At 46.9% G+C, this 19,483-nt stretch overlaps 2 protein-coding genes across 3 annotated transcripts; one reads left to right on the plus strand and one right to left on the minus strand.

Moving 5' to 3' along the window:
* Positions 1 to 1,177: 1,177 nt before the first annotated feature.
* LOC107117976 (calcium-binding mitochondrial carrier protein SCaMC-2-like) lies at positions 1,178 to 9,952 on the minus strand. 2 transcript variants are annotated; one of them, XM_015420178.1, is made up of 3 exons: positions 9,585 to 9,952; positions 2,902 to 2,954; positions 2,318 to 2,355 (listed from the first exon to the last, which is right to left on the minus strand). In XM_015420178.1, exons 1-2 carry the CDS (start codon positions 9,867 to 9,869, stop codon positions 2,952 to 2,954), a joined length of 288 nt encoding a protein of 95 aa, XP_015275664.1. In that variant the 5' UTR covers positions 9,870 to 9,952; the 3' UTR covers positions 2,318 to 2,355; positions 2,902 to 2,951. The 2 variants fall into 2 exon arrangements, with proteins under 2 accessions (XP_015275663.1, XP_015275664.1); XM_015420177.1 differs by lacking the exon at positions 2,902 to 2,954 and having other exon boundaries at positions 1,178 to 2,355.
* A 778-nt stretch (positions 9,953 to 10,730) lies between these two features.
* Positions 10,731 to 18,982, plus strand: NAIF1 (nuclear apoptosis inducing factor 1). The gene is made up of 3 exons (XM_015420175.1): positions 10,731 to 10,795; positions 11,961 to 12,523; positions 18,435 to 18,982. The coding sequence occupies exons 2-3, from the start codon at positions 12,019 to 12,021 to the stop codon at positions 18,905 to 18,907; spliced, it is 978 nt and encodes a 325-aa protein (XP_015275661.1). The 5' UTR covers positions 10,731 to 10,795; positions 11,961 to 12,018; the 3' UTR covers positions 18,908 to 18,982.
* Positions 18,983 to 19,483: the final 501 nt, after the last annotated feature.

A 19,483-nucleotide genomic window follows, 5' to 3' on the forward strand; every position in this document is an offset into this window, starting at 1 on the left:
AGCAGCCTACAAAAATACAGTTTAAATAATCAGAAGTAAACCAAGCCCAACTAAGATAATTTAAAAAGTACAATAGTCCCCACTTTGCAGGATGGCCCAGCCCAATTCCTTAGCAGCCAGCACTGTACCTTCTACATTAGATGTGACCTTGTGATCTGTACAGTCTTGCTTGCTTTCTCTTTTTATAGCTGGTTTTTATATGGCTATGTACTTTTAAACTCTATTGTTTATATTGTGCTGCAGTGTAACCTCATGAGCTGGCCACTTCTGAGCTAAACAGCAGAATATGAATTCCGAAAAGCTGAATGTATGAAGAAGCTTGGTAAATCAGATACGCAGGTCACCAGTTCAATCTCTGACATCTCAATTTAAAAGGATGTAAGGCTTGGGAAAAGTCCTCCATCTGATACTCTGGACAGTCACTGCTAGTCACTTTCAACAAGAGTGGAATGCATAAGGCATTCAAAACAATAGCCGAAGCATCACATTAACATGGCTCAAGCCATATAAGCAGTAGACAATGCCAGAAAAAATGGCAGAAGAACGACGGGGAATATGAGACAGAGTAGTGTCCTCATCTATCCCCTATTCTCCCTCTCAAATGGGTACTAGACGTTCTGGGCCAGGTGCCACTATGCTTTTCTTAGCTCTATGGCAACGCCTCCCATCAGCTGGCAAGATGACGAAGTATAACCGAGGAAGTGGCATTCTACATATCTGAGTTATAGTGAAAAATGAGGGAACTGTCCAACTCTGCCCAGTTGGCTTGCAGATTTTCTAAGTTCCCTAGGAGAGATCTGACAAGCACAAAGCTCTGCAGTCACCTGTACAGCCCTGCTTTTCCTAGTATTTATAATTCAACTGTCTTCTCCACTGCCCTGACCTCCAAAGTCTTTTGCACATGGCAGCAGCAGCTCCTTAGCCATTGGGGCAGAACCAAGCAACTGTGTAGGAACAGAAGATGAGAGAGCAGAGGATGCTGGAACATCAGCATTCAGGCCTTGTGCCACTAAGCAGTGTTTTCCAAGAAATGCTTTCAGAGTATGCTCATATTGGTAAAGTAGTGGTAACCATTTAAAAAAAAAAGACAGAAGGAACATAAGTAGAAGATTTGTTTTATTACAAACTCTTAGAAGATTTAAAATTTACAGTGAAACTGAAAAATATCAGACTGGTGCAGTATAAGATGTAGCAAATTCCACACAACGTAGTGATCCAGAGGAAAAGAGGCTCCCGAGCTCATTAGGAGGCCACCTTGGGAGGAGTTCAGGCAGCTGCCCGGGAAGCCTGCCCCCATGAAAGAACAGCCGCAACAACTGAATAGTGGTGGCGCCCATGGCCGGCCACCTGCCTCCCACAGGGATCCCCACAAGACCTGTCAGGTAGCCAGTGAGGAAGGTTCTCAGCCTCCACAGGATATAAAAGGGGAAAACTGCTGAGGGGAGGAGGGGCAAGGTGCTAGGAACCCTCTCTCCTCCCGATTCCAGTGGGTGGCAGCCACAGGTGATGTCAGAGAATCGGTCAGGATGGTCCTCTGGCACCCTCTTCACTACACTGCTTATTATGTTGTTGTGTTTCACGGTTAACATAATACTAGAGCAGGGGTGTTTCCCTTCATGCTGGGCCGAAGAAAAGGACTGCCCCTCCCGAGTTCACTGTGCACCAAAATGACAGGAAGATCCCTTTAACCTCTGGAGCAGCAATAACTTCCCTTGCTGTTCCTATGTGTCCTGACAAAGTCAGACTGACCTGGCCCCTCCCTAAATCCTTCTGCATGAGGCACAGGCAGCATCTGTGGCAACCAGAAATAACGCCTGGCTACCATCAACCAAAATATGTGGCCTTCAAAGTAGCTAATTAAATAAATCAAAGCAGAGAGGTAAGCCTCAGCGTTCACGAAATCTTTGGCTGTTTCTTACCTGTTCTGTGGATGAGGCTCACCCGCAACTTTCAACTACCCACACACATAAGTGGAAGTTTATTATAAGGCAATCCAAAACTGCAGTCCAAATATGGCACAGAAAGACACACAATACTCAAAGAAAAAGAAATCAAAGGCTGTGTTTAAAAATATAACAAAGCTGTGATATGGCTCACCAGGCAACTCATCTGACACGACCATTAGCTGGCACTACACAACTGTGACATACGAGACAGATGGACGTCAAAATTCTGTGGAAAATTAACACAACTGCCAAATTTTGAACCATTTCAGCAAACATACACTCGCCCCTGTAGTTTACGGTGAGAGAGCTGGCCGTACTTCTTTATGCGCACGAGAAGGCAAGTGGCGCAGCTCACATGCTGGAGTCTAGACAGTCGAGACACATGAGAAGACAGGAGAGTTTCCAGAGTCTACAAGAGAAGAGATTAAAGTCTAGATGAGGATTCAGCACAAGTGTAGATGGAAGAAATGTCATACTGAGGAAGTACTGAGGTAAAGGAAACAGGGAGAGTCATGCTATGACAAGTTTAGTAACAGTCAACAGGTTCAAGGCAGACAAGGTTACAGACAGCAGAAACACGCAAAGTTTTCATGAGAGGCTACCTTTGAGCCCCTTTTTACATCACTTTTGATCTTTCTACATCAGCATTTTGTCTTTGAAAAAAATTATTTGTAATGCAAAGGAGTTTTCTGGCCAAAGTAAATAAGACTTATCTGATCTTGAACTGCATTTTAAATCATTTTAATGGACTACAATCCAAATGCGGGCATTTATAGCTTTTTACAAATTCTGCACTTATCCCTACAGTGTATGCTCAATAGCAAATGCGTGCACATATTCAGAATGCAATTCCAGCTTTATAATCTGTCTGGGTTGCAGCCTGAAGTTTTAGATGCCAGCCAAAGCAGAAGGCCAGAATGTTTGGCAAAACCAAATTTAATCCAGCACTCCATACCAGTCTTTTGTTTATTGTTTCTGAGGCTGAAACATTTCTTTTCTATCATCTCACTGCAATAAAAGCCAAAACAAACCAGTTTTAGAATAGAAACAGTAAACATCACTGTTCAGGTCTTGATCATGCTTTTCCACCTAGCACTGCCTGCAGCTGCTCCCCCTTTTCTTCTCTCCAACCTACCTAGCCACTAGTTGTTACAGATTTTCCAGGCTGTATGGCCATGGTCTTGGCATTGTAGGACCTGACGTTTCACCAGCAGCTATGACTGGCATCTTCAGAGGAATAATACAGAAAGATTCTCTGTGTCAAGGTGAGAAGAAAAATGATAGGCAGGTAATTTATACCTACTCAGGAAGGTGGGGTAGGGGCTGAGTCATTATCTTGTAGGAGTTCCCTAGGCTGTGACATGCTAATGGAGAAGCTTTCATGAGGAGTTTCTTTTGCATATGGACTGGCTGTTGAAATTCTAATCTTATCTGTAGTGCTATTGTAAGATGGCTACCTAGACACCTTTTACTATTTCTTTCCCTCCGTCTCTCACCCACTCCCCTTTTTCAAGATGGGTAGCCGTGTTAAGTCTGTCTGTAGCAGCAGAAAAGGGCAAGAATCCAGGAGCACCTTAAAGACTAACAAAATATGTGGCAGGGTATGAGCTTTTGTGAGCCACTGCTCACTTCTTCCTTTTTCAGTTCTCTTCCCATCTGCAGTTTTTTCCCTTTTACTTTTTTTGTTCCTCCCCCTATCAGCTTTACCTTCCCTCCTATCTTTCCTCTTTTTTAGTCTCTCTTCCTTCCCCCAAACCCCAAATGAAACTTGGTATTCTCAGCAATGTTGGTTCCAGGTTGCTTAACAAACCTAAAATCTCAGTGTCATCTTGCTAGATCTTAGTGGCATTTTTTAAAAAAGAAGCAGATACTGTTTCTATGACTTGGGGAATTTTCTAACCACTAACATATTTTTTACATGTCATGTTTCTTCTGCAAAACTGGGGCTTCTACCAGTTTTGCAGAACAATACCCACTGTCAGTGGCCTTACTGTGTGCATTTCTGATCCACACCCTATCACCTAGTTCAGAATAAGTTAACGATATGTCAATATAGCATCTGCACATAGGATTTCAACAATCAAAGTTAATCATACAAGGATAATAGTATTCAAGGATGCTAGAGAATAATGGGCTCAAAATGTTTCTAATAAAGATTATGCAATTACAGCACCCAACAGAGCACAAAGATTTGTTTTATCATCTGCATTAAAGTGAAGAGAACATAACTTGTTCGGCAGTTGGACTATTTATGGTAGAAAAAATAATTTCGTGGAAAATGACATATTATACAAGCCTTATTGGGCAGGAATGACATTTCAAACCTGAATGTAATTTTCTTATTAAAAAAGATGTTATGTATTCCTCACACACACAAAAATCCTAGGCAATAGTTGATGCATATAATTCACCCACCACAGAAATTACTTAAGCACTCCTTTTGCCAAAATCAATCAATCCTTTACACTATGCTACGGGACTCTTGTTCTTTTCTACTTTACACTACAGTTTATCTACAGAAAACATGAAGTACGGTCTAGTGCAGTAGTCAAGAGAAGAATTTTACAAGTGTCAGCTTCCAGCCAGCCACACCACCACACAATGAGGGGACCATGCCCAACTACTGCCTCAAAGAGGATTCATTCCTGAATTGGTTCTTGGCAAGCCTCCACAGAACAAGCAACAAGCAATGCTGGAAGCTGATGGCAAAATATGAACATGGTGCCTTTGCCATGGACTGACATACCCCAGGAGTCCCATAAAGTGATTGCGAGAGTCTTCTGCAAACAAATAAGGATGCTATGACTGGACTCTCCCTGTTTAAGAATCCTTTGGTGTAGGGTTTGACCTAACAACATCAACTACACCATCTCAGGCTCATTCACTTGCTCATCTTCTAACATTGTATATATCATTAAATGCCAACAATGCCCTTCAGTTCTCTACACAGGGCAGATAGGTCAAACCCTACACCAGAGGATAAATGGACACAAATCTGACACCAAGAATCACAAAACTGAGAAACCTGTAGCGGAACACCTCAACCTTCCAGGACATTCCATGGGGGACCTCAAAGTAGTTTTTCATTGCAAAAGAATTTCAGAAAAAGACTAGAACAGGAGATGGCTGGGTTACAAGTTGTTACAACACTTAGGACAATGGAACCCACAGGGCTTAACAGAGATATCAGTTTCTTATCTTACTACACATGCTAATGTCATTCAGTCCTTGCATCTGCTTTGAAACTCTTATTATGCTGTATGCTAATTTGCTGCTATTCACAGGTCTTACCAAATGCCTTAATCCAATCTTAACTATATTTACTGCTCAGCTACTTATGCATCTTGACTCTACTTAGCCCTTCCTGGCAACACCCTCCCCACCCTCTACCTATATGTAATGTCTGGTGACTTCTGTTTCAATGTATCCAAAGAAGTGTGCATGCACATGAAAGCTTATACCTAGAATAAAACTGTTGGCCTTAAAGGTGCCACTGGAATCAAACTTTGTTCTGCTGCTTCAGACCAACACAGCTACCCACCTGATACTATATCAAATAATTGTACAGCTTTGTTCATTAAGAAAAAAGACACAGTCCCACCTCTACCAATTCAATGACATGCTTAAACCTACTGTCCTGTTCTCCCATGCAGCAAAGAACAATCTCTAAAATAACATCCCTTATGAGCTTTTACCGTTCTCCCTGTTAGCTTTTCTGAAGCTTACTCCAGACATTTCTTACACCAATACTTCATGTGAACCTTCCTGTCAATAACTGCACACTCAGGACGCCACCGACTACCGCCACAAGAACAGAACAACAACCGAAGATCCGCCGCAACAAGGTTGCCTGGTAGGGTTGTCACCACCCCTGTATATCTGTGGCCCTAGGTTAGATTCGGTAATGTGATTAGCACTCCCTGTAAGCCGCCCAGAGACCCTTAGGGGTTAGGGCGGGATAACAAATCGAATAAATAAATAAATAATGTACCCCCAACCAATGTTCCCTCCAAGCTGTGGAGTCTTGTGTGCAAAAATGCTACTTTGTGAGCTACTGGCATTAAAGTTGTGAGCGAGCGATTTGGCTACTGCATAACTTAGTTTGCTCCAGAGCCATCCTTCCTGAGCGGAGACAAAAATGTGTGAGCCGAAGGCTAAAATACAGCGAGCTAGCTCACACTAGCTCAGCTTAGTGGGAACACTGCCCCCAACACTTTTCTTTCTAGAGGAAGAATGCCAGTGGCTCCATTCAGGCATCACAAACAATGGATAAACACACTATGGTTTGGCATAATGCCTGAATCAACAAGTCATGGCTTGCAACTTGCTAGCAAACCAGAGTCAGAAAAGTGTATTTGGAGCAGTTTTGCAAACCACGCTTGTCTTATTGTTTGGCATGACACAGTACAATATATTTAGGCTATAATGTACATGATACCTTAAAGTAGCAAGCAAAAAGAAAAAGAAAAAAGCTCCCTCCCCCAAACTGTGGAGCAACTACATGTTCTTGGGGTTTATTTTAGCTGGGATGAAAAGTAAGGGAGGCCCCGGTCACACAGTAAAGTTGCGGGAGAGGCACGGATGGTGGGCGGATTATCCGGGCGCAGTCACACCCCAACATCTGGGAAGTGGAGCGCACCCATGGCTTACCGCTGACAATGCGAGTTAAAAAACTAGTACTTCCAAGGTACTAGTAAAAGTTTGCCACGGGCTGCCTCTAGACGCCCGTGGTGTGATCGCGCCGGCACGCAGCATTCCCCTCTGGTCCCTCATTTACTCGCCAGCGCCGAAGGAAGGACTGGTGGTGTGCCACCGGCACGCCTGATCGCATAATCGTGGATCAAACTGTGCCGGGGCAATTAGCCACGCCTCCCCTCCCCCGCGATATCCAGCCCGTGTGACTGGGGCTGGACCAAGTAAAAGAGGCCAGAGCAGAAATGGCTTTTGAGAAAGGAGGAGGCAGCTCCACACAGACCTTCAGGTAAAGCAGTTACTTCAGAAAGAAGAAGAATTTGGAATTACTGAAAGTGGATGAGCAACAGTCAGAGGTCAGAAATATAGTACGGACCAAGACCATAAAGAGCTTTACTGTTCAGGACAACCTTGTGTTAAATGTTGAACAGGATGGGGGAGGGCAGATGGCCTGAAAAATAACTACTCCTATAGGTGATAGAATTCAGGATAGTGGTTACATGACCAACATGTAACAAAGGAAGGCTAGAGGGAATAAAGTTGCTGTAGCCAAGGCCAGTCCGAGAATGAAACATTTTAACCAAGGGAGGATTTCCACAATTTGTACAGAAAGAAACTGCGTGACCGATGAGACTGAAAATGGGGAACAAAGGAAAGTTTAGACTTTGTCTGCTAAACAGTGACTGTGGTCACACACACTAAATAAGCCACTTTCAATGCACCTTCCAAGTGGATTTTTACTGTGTGAACTGGCAAAATCCAATTTGAAAGTGCATTGAAAGTAGATTATTTAGTGTGTGTGACCACAGCCAGTGTAGATAAGAATGTCAAATGCAGAAAATAATTGAGGATACGAAAGCTTCCAGGGGTTAAGTTGGAAGATAATAATGTCAACTGCAGAAAATAATTGATACGAAAGCTTCCAGGGGTTAAGTTGGAGTTTAATATTGTGTTCTAGATAGCAACAGAACAGAAAAGAAATGGGTAACTGAAGATACAGGGACAAAGAATACATCTCTCTACTGGAAAAGCAGGTAAATCAAGGGTCAAAGAGAGCCATCTACCAACTTCATTTTGCCTAAGTAATGTCCTCTTTTTTGGACTCAGCCAACCTAGCCACACTAATCCATGTACAGTAATCTCAAGACTGGATTACTGTAACACACTTTACCCTGAAGTCTTTGAGAAAAGACACGTAGTTACAAATTGAAGAAGTCTCCTGTGTACTCAGACACAAATCTGAAAACATCATAAACACGATTTTCCAGATGTCCTGTCCAGACATTGAGGGGATGCAGATCCACTTTGCTTCAGCAAGGTGGCTACATCACCTACCTTGCAACCATATCCTGGGAGCCACATAAGAATCTGACTGCGGTGGTCTGCCCATTTACTTATAAGTCTCATGGTAAGCTCAGAAGAGTTTTCTCCCAAGAAAGCCCACTCAGAATAACTGTGACTCTTTGAAGCAAGCCCCACTGAATCCCTTGAGACTAACATCCCAAGTAAACTAGCCTAGCTCAGTCTCTTAATACCAGTTTACCTTACAGCAAGCCACAATAGAATCAGGAAGAATTTCATTTCCAAAGGAAGAAGCTTGAGCATCTCATGACCTACTTATCAGCACCACGCATTCCAGGAAGATCTTTCTCCCTAACATGATCTGTTTCTGATTCAATCGTGAGTCATTCAGTCATGTGCACCCCACCTGCAGCCTATACCCTTCAGCCAAGACACAGGTTGACTACCAGGGCAAGAACGAGACCTGAGTCGCATATGTTCCAGCGCAAAGAGCCAGGGATCAGTAACTTGGCTCCAAATTACTGCCTGGATTGGGAACTCTCTGGATAGTCTTGAACAAGCCACAGCCTGTCAGGCTGAGAGCCTCATCATGCACTTGAGGGGCAAGTGCCATCTACTGTCATCACAAGGCGCCAGAATGGCTCAAAAAGTGCTTAAAAGCTATAACTATTGCTACATTTTCCATATCCTTCTATCATGAAGCACAAATAGCTCCCTCCCCTCCATAGCTAAGGTTTCCCTTGGTCAAAAGCCATGAAGCACAAATAGCTCCCCCCTCCCTTCCATAGCTAAGGTTTCCCTTGGTCAAAAGCCAGCCGTATCCAACTCTAGGGATGCGGTGCTCATCTCCGTTTCCAAGCTGAAGAGCCAGCGCTGTCCGAAGACATTTCTGTGGTCATGTGGCCGGCATGACTAGATGCCGAGGCACACGTAACGCTGTTACCTTCCCACCGAAGTGGTACCTATTTATCTACTTGCAATTTCTTGCTTTCGAACAGCTAGGTTGGCAGATGCTGGGGCCAGAGTCGGGAGCTCACTCCATCATATGGCACGCAGGTCTCGAACTGATGAACTAGTGACCTTCCACAGCCTGCAGTTCAGCGTCTTGACCACTGAGCCACCTGTTCCATAGCTACTGGGGGGCTACTGGGGGCTCTGTCTCCTTCTTTAAAGGGTCACCCCCTTCCTCCCAAAAGCATTTAAAGGATCCCTTTAAATGCTTTTCGGAAGACGTCGGGTGGCCGCGTACACTCCTCTCCCTCCCCTTCTGCAAGATTTAAAGGGCCCTTTAGCTGATCCATGGGAGCACGTGGCCATAAAATCAGGTAGAGGAACCTTTAAATCTTGCAGGAGAGGGAGAGGGGCGCGCCGCCACCCCCACCCCCCATGGCAATTAATGGCGTCCCCACCAGGAAAAATATTTGACCCACAAGCCACAAAATCCTGGCTACAGGCTCTGCCTCTTTTCACCCTCACAACAACCCTGCGAGGTGGGTAGGGCTGAGAGTGAGAGAGACTGGCCTGAGACCACCCAGTGAGCTCCGCAGCTTAAAGGTACGAAGACGGGTCATTCCCCGTCCTGCCTCCGCGGCCCCCTACGGCCAGGCTCCCCCGTCCTTCCCCGCCCGCCACCGGCCGACTCACCCACAGGTCCCTCTCCGAGCGGTAGAGTCCGAGCCGGCCCAGCCCCACGGCCAAGTCGTGGACGCAAAGGGCGCCGTCGCGGTTCACGTCGAGCAGGCGGAAAAGGCTGTGGAAGCGCCGCTCCTGCTCCAGGAGGCACGGGGGGGAAGAGCTCGCCTCGCTGGCCGGCAGCTGCCCGGAGGCCGCGGGCGATGTCGACGTGGCCGCGGCGGCACCACCGCCGCACTGACAGAGGACGCCGCTCACCACCGGGGAAGCCAGCGACCGCCGTGCGCCAGCCGGCATAGCCGCCTCGCAGAGCCGCTCGCCGGTAAATGGCGCCCTGGCCCAACGGAAGCGGCCTGAGTGAGCGTCCCCCTCACGCAGAGGAGCAGCAGCAGCCGCCCGCCCCGAGCCTGCGCGCGCCGCTCGCCGATTGGCTAAGCCGGGCGGCTCGCGCCGGGGACGGTGCCACCCACAGGCCAAAGCCCAGCACGTGACTCGCGGCGGCCCGCCCAATCGGAAGAAGGGATGGGGCAGACAAAACGCTCTTGTCTAGACAGGATGGGAGAAGCTTTAAAAGGCGGCCGGGGGGGCGGGGGAGGAAAGCAGCGATTATGTCATGGGCACGTGACGGTATCTTTTCGCCCACTTCTGTATCCACAAGCGGGGTTTTACGCTGTGACGTAAAGACGGAAGGGAAGCTGGTACCTCAACTCCCGTCAGGTTTCCCCAGGCCAATAAGATTAAGGGAAAGGCAGACGCCGTGAAGCGATTGGCAAAAGATTTGCCTTTGTCAGTGAAAAGGTGACCTATTGGATGGCGGAACGGCAACGCGGAGAGCCAATAGCACACGTCAAAACGAGTTGAAAGGCGGAACTTGGAAAAAATGTCATTGATGGGGCGGGTTTTCGGTTTTGAAGCTTGACGGACATACTCGGCACCCAATGCGTGGCAGAATAACGCGATGCTTCGCAAGGCGGGTGGAAAATAGAGGCAGGAGGCCGGGCCAACCGGCTCGCGCTCTCAAAACAACGCAAGGGGGGCTATTTCCGCGTCCAGCTCGCAACCAATGGCAGCGGCGTAGGGGAAGGGCGGAAACCCGGATCCTTGATAGGCAGGACCGTTGCCCAATGCGAGGACAGAGACGTGAAAGGCCGATTCTAGAAGCCATTACGCCACTGCCGCAAACTAGAAGCTCTCTTTGGCGCGGGTTCCGCCGGGTGGCCGCGGTACGCAATTTGCGTAACTGGATCCGTCTTAAGGGGAGGGAGCGGGAGGAAGCAGGCCCCTGAGAGACCCCTTCGGGGGGGACACGGTGGTCCCTTGGGCCTGGAAGGCTCGAGCCCCACTTGAGGCGGGTTGTCTCCCGAGGAGGAAGAACACCTTCCCTGCGTGGGCCTCAGGGCTTTGGGCCCTGCCTGAATTTCCTTTCAGCTTCTCATCTAGGCCTCCTGAGCCCCCCTCTCAGCCTTCTCTGATTCCAGAAAAAAAAACCCTCCCCGATTTTCTTTTCTATTAGGCTCCTTTCAACATCCCCCCCCCATTCCAAACCCACTGAGTTTCCTTCTTTGCATCCTCTTCTATTTTTCTGCCTTTTATATGGCCTGCGCACCCCCCTACTTCCTATTGTTCTCTTTCTTCATCGTCCCCCTTCACTGTATGGATTCCCTTTTATGTTCAAGAGCCTCCCCCCCCCCTTTTCTTGATTTTCTTTTTTCTTCCCCCATGTCCCCCTCCCCTTCAGTTACTCTTTTGAAAATGTGGACCTGTTTGCCTGCCTCGTGCCGCGATCCTGTTCAGTGGAGCTTATTGCGTGTAAAGTTGGTCTCCTGTGCAAGTGTGCGCTTTTGTGTTGGTCCTGGCATGGCATGGCACGTCTCTTTCCTGATCCGCTCCTGCCCCGCTCCCCCTCATTCATCTGAGACTTCATACTCACCTTTCCTGCATCTTCTGTGGTTAACAAGTGCCCTCTCCCCTATGTGTCCTCCTGGGTTTCCTGTCTTCATCTCTCCCCCCCTCCTATATGTACTCAATTTTTTCTCTCTCTCTCTCTCTCTCCACCCCAACCAACTACAAAACTTCCACAAAGTAGCCATGTTAAAGTTTACACCTGATACCTGCTTGCCACCAACCAAGATGGTTGCCTTTGACCAAACTGGCCTGTGTATTCTGTGGTTTCCTTCTACCGCTTTGAGCATACAGATCTCTATAAATACATATCTAAACTTACGTTTCCTGTTTTTTACCAGGACCCTGTTGAACTTAGATCTTGCCAGTGTTACCCCTCATAAAGCATCCCTGCCTTGGTCAACAGGCCTAACTTTTTCCATCCTTTTCCAGCGTTCTTCAGCTTGTTCTGCCCCATTGTCACTTGGCTCCCTGCTATTTCCCTAGGCTTCGTCATCCTGGTGTGTCTCCGGACGTGACCTTGAGCTCACAGCTTGCCTGGGCAATGTCCTCTCCCCCAGCGCCGCCGGCTAAAAAGCGGAAGATGAACTTCTCGGAGCGGGAGGTGGAGATCATAGTGGAGGAGCTAGAACGGAGCAAGCACCTGCTAATCAACCACTTCAACGCAGGCGTGTCACTGGCTGCCAAGGCGGCTGCTTGGCACAACATCCAGCGGCGTGTGAATGCCGTGGCCACCTGCCGCCGGGAGCTGCATGAGGTCAAGAAGAAATGGTCAGACCTCAAGACTGAGGTCCGCCGTAAGGTGGCCCAGGTCCGAGCTGCGATGGAAGGAGGTGGCGATGGCCAAGATGGAACTGGGGAGGGCCAAGATGTGGAGGAGCCAACTGGCGCGACTGCGGCTCCGGTTATACTCACCCCCATGCAGCAACGCATTTGTAACCTGCTGGGAGAAGCCACCATTATAAGCCTGCCTGCTGGAGACTGCACTGCTGCAGATGGGTCTGAAATTCCAATCACAGCCGCAGCCACAACTGTCACTCTAACCCAAAGTAAGTGAGTCGTTTATACAGCCGCAGCCCTTTTGGCTAGTTCAGAAGGGTTCAGCTTGAGGGGGAGCAATCACTGTGCGTTAATTCGCTGTAAGCTGCCAGCGAGATTAGCACAGTTGACATTTTTTATCTGAAACTAGTACACGCTCACATGGAGTCTCGTGACAGCCCAGGTGAGTAGATTTATCGTGACGTACGTGTGGGCTGGCACGTACTTCGTCGGACGCACTAAGAGTTGCGTAGGTTTTTCAAAGTAAGCTCAGAGTCCCTGAAAACTGATAAGTCTGTAAGTACCACAAGACTCTCTCTCGGTTTTGTGGCCACAGATGCTCGCACCTGCCCTTCTGCAATTTAGCTGACAACAGTGAGGGAGAGAATTTTGTTTGTGTTATTTCTATCCCACTTTTCCGAAAGTTGATTTCCTCAACATGATTTATGGTTGGGAAAAGATGCAGAAAGAAACTGGATGGGGTCCGTGTGGGAGGTGTGGAATCTTCTGCCTCCGCATACAGTTCCCTTCAGGAAATCTTGGAGGGGAAGTTCTCTTCTGTTTAGGGATTAGGTGATCAGTGGTTCTGGAAACAGAAGAGTTCTTCATCACGTATCAGCTTCTGGTGACCAGCCTGTCTTTTGTCAGCTTTCTTCATCAGTTCCTATTGCCTCACACATTGTCTGCAGCTGGCACTCCGTGGTGTGGTGTGGTGTGTGCCGGTGGAGTTGTGGGTATCTGGTCTTGCTGTTTGGGTAGTGAAGGGCAGGGTATAAATCCAATCTCTTCTTCTTCTGTTTGGCTCCTGGTATCCAAACCTGGGGGAGGGGGGATGTCCATGTAGAAATGCATATATAAACACCCTCACTTCCAAGTATAGGGCAAGGGTGGGTTGGAGGAGACCACAGAAGAAGACTGCTGAATTTTCTCCAATGGAAAAACAAGCCTGATAAGAAGTTGCGTATCTGTACGATTCTTTGTTAGCTTTCTTACTCTAGCCCAGTGATACTCAATGGTAGGGATGCCAGGTAGTGACCCAGCATCCTTGGGATCTTTGGGGACAGAAAAAAGGGCAGAAATGACGTCTAGCTATATGCTGACTGGATGTGATGTCAGCACGTCAATTGATTCTCTAGAAACTCTATGGTATTGCCATAGAGTTTTTAGAGCAGTTGCTGACATTAGCAAGTAGCCCAATGTCATTTCTACCCCCCCCCCCCACTGTTTCTTTGCCGGTGCAAGAGGGGGGGGTTTCCCTAGGAGTGCAAGTTTGTTTGGGAACCACATGTGGCTCTTTAACATGCCACTTGTGAGCTGTCCCCAGCATGGCACCTCTTCCATGTTTCAGGAAAGTGGCTATGGCCAATGTCTGATGGGGCTTGTGGTTGGCTGGTGGTTCCCACTCAGCACAGAGAGTGGTTCTAACCACGCTGTCTCTTGCAACACTAGAGTTCAGCTTTTAGCAAAAGGAAGCATAGGGGCCGTGGCTCAATGGCAGAGCATCTGCTTGGCACACAGAAGGTCCCAGCCAATGTTCCCTCTAAGCTGTGGAGTCTTGTGAGCAAAAATTCTACTTTGTGAGCTACGGGCCTTAAAGTTGTGAGCGAGCGATTTGGTGACTGCATAAATCAGTTAGCTCTGGAGCCGGCCTTCCTGAGCTAAGACAAAAGTCTGTGAGCTGGAGGCTAAAAAACTGTGAGCTAGCTCACACTAACTCAGCTTAGAGGGAACACTGGTCCCAGCTATATGGTCAGAGGTAGTCTGGCAATTTAAAAGGTTATAGTTGTGGTTCTTCAAGCTGACAGTGATTGCAAATGTGACTGTGAGCGGTGGAGTGAATACCACTGCTCTATACTAAGCCTGCTCATTTCACTAGGCTTAGACTGATGAAACTACATATGCTATTTGTCTGCCAACTGACTACTTGAAGCACTCTGTTCAAAATCCAACAAGGTAGGAAACTGCAAAGTAGTAGCCCCCTGAATCCTGATGCTTAGTTCCTTGGTGATGATGAGTCATGTAGCTGTCTGAATGTCTATGTCATTGCCAAAACAACACACAACTGTTTGATCTAATTGTGGAAGGCACCCAGTTTCATCTTACTAAAAAAAATTCTTGCTAAGTTAGTTTCTCCCTTTCTTGTCCACTCATAAGAACATAAGAGAAACCATGTTGGATTACAGAGCATCACTGCCCCAGAAACAGGGTTCCATCTATACCTTGTGGCTAAGAGCCACTGATGGACCTCTGCTCCGTGTTGTTGTTCAGTCGCACAGTCGAGTCCGACTGTTTGCGACCCCATGGACCACATCACACCAGGCCCTCCTGTCTTCCATCGTGCTCCAGAGTTTGCTTAATTTCATGTTTGTTGCCTCGTTAACACTGTCTAACCATCTCATCCTTTGCCATCCCCTTCTTCTTTGACCTTCAGTCTTTCCCAGCATCAGGGTCTTCTCCAGTGAGTGCTCCCTTCCCATTTGGTGGCCAAGGTATTTGAGCTTCAGCTTCAGTATTTGGCCTTCCAGGGAACAGTCAGGGTTGCTTTCTTTAAGATTGACTGATTTGATCTTCTTGCAGTCTAGGGGACTCTCAAGAGTCTTCTCCAGCACCATAGTTCAAAAGAATCTATTCTTCAGCGCTTGACCTTCCTTATAGTCCAACTCTTGCAGCCATACAGTACTACTGGGAATACCATTGCTTTGACCATACAGACTTTTGTTGGCAGGGTGATATCTCTACTTTTTATTTTGCTGTCAAGGTTTGCCATCACTTTCCTCCCAAGGAGCAGGCGTCTTTTAATTTCATGACTGCAATCACCATCTGCAGTGATCTTGGATCCCAGGAACGTGAAGTCTATCACTGCTTCCACAACTTCTCCTTCTATTTGCCAAGGAGTGATGGGGCCGGATGCCATGATCTTATTTTTTTTGATGTTGAGTTTCAAGCCAACCTTTGCACTCTCCACAGGTTTATCTAATCCCCTCTTGAAGCTCTGTATGCTTGTAGCTGTCAACACTTCCTACATGAATTCCACGTGTTAATTACTCTTTGAGTGAAGAAGTACTTCCTTTTATCTGTTCTGAACCTACTGCTCATTAATTTATGTGTGTGTGTTTTAAAAAACAAAATAATAGTACAGAGGGGATACAAAAAGAAGTGGGATTATATAACATAATTGTATATATCAAGGATAATTATATATTAGAGTGTATTACGCAGAAAATATTTCTCCCCAATATCTACTTCATTTTAATTTTTAAGACACTGTCTATAAATTACAATGGTCCTTACTTCTGTTGGCGTACTTTTATATTCAATATTTTTAATTTCAAGTTTCATAACTCATCTATTTTACAACTACATTACTAGTTTTATCATTACTACATATTCAATATTACATATTTCACCATTTCTAGATAGTATAAATTTTATACTACTCATTAATTTCCACAAGTTCTTGTATTGTGAAAAGGGAAGTACTTTTTTCTCTACCTTTTCTATTCCATACATAATTTTGTAAACCTCTTTTATGTCTCCAAGCTAAAAAGCTCTAACCTTTCTTCATAGGGAAGGTGTTTGATCGCCTTAATTGTTTTAGTTCCGCTTTTATGTATCTTTTCCAATGCTATACTATCTTTATGAGGTCTGGTGACCAGAATTGTACCTAGTATTCCAAATGATTTATACAGGGGCATTATGATACTGGCTGATTTGTTTTCCATTCTCTTCCTAATAATCCCTAGCATAGCATTTGCCTTTTTTACTACAATTGCAAACTGAGTCGACATCTTCAGTGAGTTATCTACCACAACTCCAAGATCTCTCTCCTCATCAGTTACTGTCAGTTCGGACTCCATCAACATATATTTCTAGAAAGCATTTTTGGCTCCAGTGTGCATTACTTTGCACTTGCCCACGCTGAACCTCATTTGCCATGTCGATGCCCAGTCTCTCAGCCTCAACAGATCCCTCTGGAGTGCCTCTCAATCTTCCCTGTTTCTCACCATCCTGAACACCTTAGCATCATCCACACACTTGGCCACTTCACTGCTTACTTTCAACTCCAAAGTGTTAATGAACAAGTTAAAAAGCACCAGACCTAGTACAGAGCCCTGCGGTACCCCACTGCTTACCACCTTCCACTGTGAAAACTGCCCATTTATACCTGCTCTCTGTTTCCTGTTAACCCGTTTTTAATCCACAAAAGGACTTGTCCTCTTATTTCATGACTGCTGAGTTTACTTAGGATGATGAAGGAAGGTCTTCATCGTTATGTCCCTTTCCTCACTTCTGTCTTTTAGAGCACTCTAAGCTCAAGTGATTAAGATGCTGAACTGCAGGCTGCGGAAGGTCGGTAGTTCAGCAGTTTGAGACCCGAGTGTGCCGCATGACGGAATGAGCTCCCGTCTCTAGTTCCAGCTCCTGCCAACCTAGCAGTTTGAAAGCAGGAAATTGCAAGTAGATAAATAGGTACCACTTCAGTTGGGAGGTAACAACGTTCTGTGCGCCTTGGTGTTTAGTCATGCCGGCCACATGACCACGGAAACGTCTTCGGACAGCGCTGGCTCTTCGGCTTTGAAACGGAGATGAGCACCGCAACCCTAGAGTCGGATTCGACTGGCTTTCGAGCAAGGAAACCTTTACCTTTAAGCTCTGGAAAGAACATAAGGAAGGCCGTGCTAACACGTCTTGCCTAACGACCATTGATGATTTACCGTTTCTGCAACTGTTAGGTATTTCCCTGTTTAGAAACACCCCCATTGGTCTTGCAGCAGCGTTGATTTGATACTTAGTTTGCAGAAGATGTGTGCCACCCACACTGTTCAAAGTGGCTGTTTCAGAATAAATCCACTTGCTCAGGGCAAATAGGTCTCTTTTGGGTGAGTAGCTTGACAGAAGACTACCCAAAGACACACGGATATGGGCAGGAGGACAGCTGTAATTTTGTAAGTTGTAGGGTGTTGTGGTGGTAGTGTTCCCAACCTCCAGGTAGCACCTGGAGATCTGTTTTACAGTTGATCTCCAGATGACTAAGTTCAGTTCTCCTGGAGAAAATGGCTGCTTTGGAGGGTGGACTTGATGGCATAATACCCTGCTGAGGCCCCTCCCCTCTCCAAACCCCGCCCTTCCCAGGCTCCACCCTCCAGGTGTTTCACAACCCAGAGCTGGCAACCCTCAGTGGTGGTACTAGACGAGGATCAGGGAGACGCAGGTTCATATATCCATCCAATCATGAAGCTCACTGAATGGCCTTGGGCCAATCACAGACACACACACACACTCCCTGTCCTGCAGTTTAGCTTATGTTATGGTGTTACTGTCAGTATAAAATTGGTGGGGGTGATGATCCTTGAATGCTGGAACAGCAGCTTGAAGACTCCCTCTGTTTTCGGTCATTTGTCCTACCGCCCTGTGTATATATTTTTTGTTTTACTCAGTTTATAGTCCACCTCTCTTGCTAAGACTCAAGGCAGATTACAGGAGAGAAAGCGATACAGTTGGATGGCATAAGACAACCAGTAGAAAAGAACGAGAGTCCAGCAGCACCTTAAAGACTAACAAAAATTTGTGGCAGGGTATGAGCTTTCGTGAGTCACGCCACTGGACTCTTGCTCTTTTCCACTGCTGAAAACAGACTAACACGGCTACCCATCTTGATAAGACAGCCAGTGAACAATGCCATAAGACTAGCTTTACAAAATCAGAGAACAATGTGAACCACAAACTAAGACCAAGGTGTACCGTCTAACAATACAGAAAGTGGAATACCAGTATAAGACAGCACAGTAAAAGATGACCAAATACTTCAGGGCGCCAGCATCAGATTTCTGACCACTTGGGCAACCAACCGCCCAGTTCGGCTCAGAGCCAACCAGTTTGAAGACTCTGGCCTCTTTGCCTGACCCCCCCCTCTCTTTCTAGTTCCAGCAGAGACCACCTACCACAGTTTGGAGGACGGCGTCGTGGAGTACTGCACGTCGGAGCCCCCTGCCTCCGTCGCCACCGAAACGCCCTTGGAGATGATGGCCCAGCAAGCTGAGGTCTCCATGAAGCCTCAGGAGCTGAAGAGCAGGATTGCCCTCAACTCAGCCAAGCTCTTGCAGGAGCAGCGGGTGACCAACCTGCACGTGAAGGAGATCGCCCAGCATCTCGAACAGCAGAATGACCTGCTGCAGATGATCCGCCGCTCCCAGGAAGTGCAAGCATGTGCGCAGGAGCGCCAGGCCCAGGCCATGGAAGGGACGCAGGCTGCTCTGAGCGCCCTCATCCAGATCCTTCGCCCCATGATTAAGGACTTCCGGCGGTTCCTGCAGAGCAACACTCCTTCTCCTTCTGTGGCCGCAGACCCCGGCCAGGCAGCCCAAAACGGACAGCAGGACAGTATCATTCAGTGAAGGCGAGCGGTACCAGTTGGACTTCGTAGAGAGAAGCAGCCCGCCATCCTTGCTGGTGTGGGTGAATGGGTTCAGAAACTGAAAGCATCTTCTGGATTATTCTTCGTCTTGCATTTTTTTAAAACCAAGAACCATTTGCATGGTTGATTGATACGGCCTTTGTTGGAAAACACAGGAGAACTCTGCCTTTTTTTTAAAAAAGGAAAGGTTTGGAAAGCAGTTTTTATATAAAAGGAGGAAGAAATATAGCCTTTGGGGGTTTTATTAAAAAAAAACTGTGGTAGGAATGATCACTGTGGGGATTTTTCAGCTGAGGGTTAGCACCTGTGAGTAACAGCGAGAGTCCTGGGTCAATAAAGGAACTGACAGATGCAATTCTAGGGAGTCCTTTATCCAGGCCTTACTCTGTAGCTGAATTAGGTTGCCATAAATCAATTCCTCACAGGTATTAAACTGTACTGGTGCCATAGCTGCTACATGTTGGAAGGTAAGTTTCAAAAAGGTGTTGCCGGGAGACTTCTTGGTCCCTTGGCCATTGGCCTACAAGGTCCCACCATGTTCCTGGTTCTCCTCTGT

Source organism: Gekko japonicus, unplaced genomic scaffold, assembly GCF_001447785.1.
Source record: "Gekko japonicus isolate JY-2015 unplaced genomic scaffold, Gekko_japonicus_V1.1 scaffold102, whole genome shotgun sequence".
Classification (NCBI taxonomy): Eukaryota; Metazoa; Chordata; class Lepidosauria; order Squamata; family Gekkonidae; genus Gekko; species Gekko japonicus.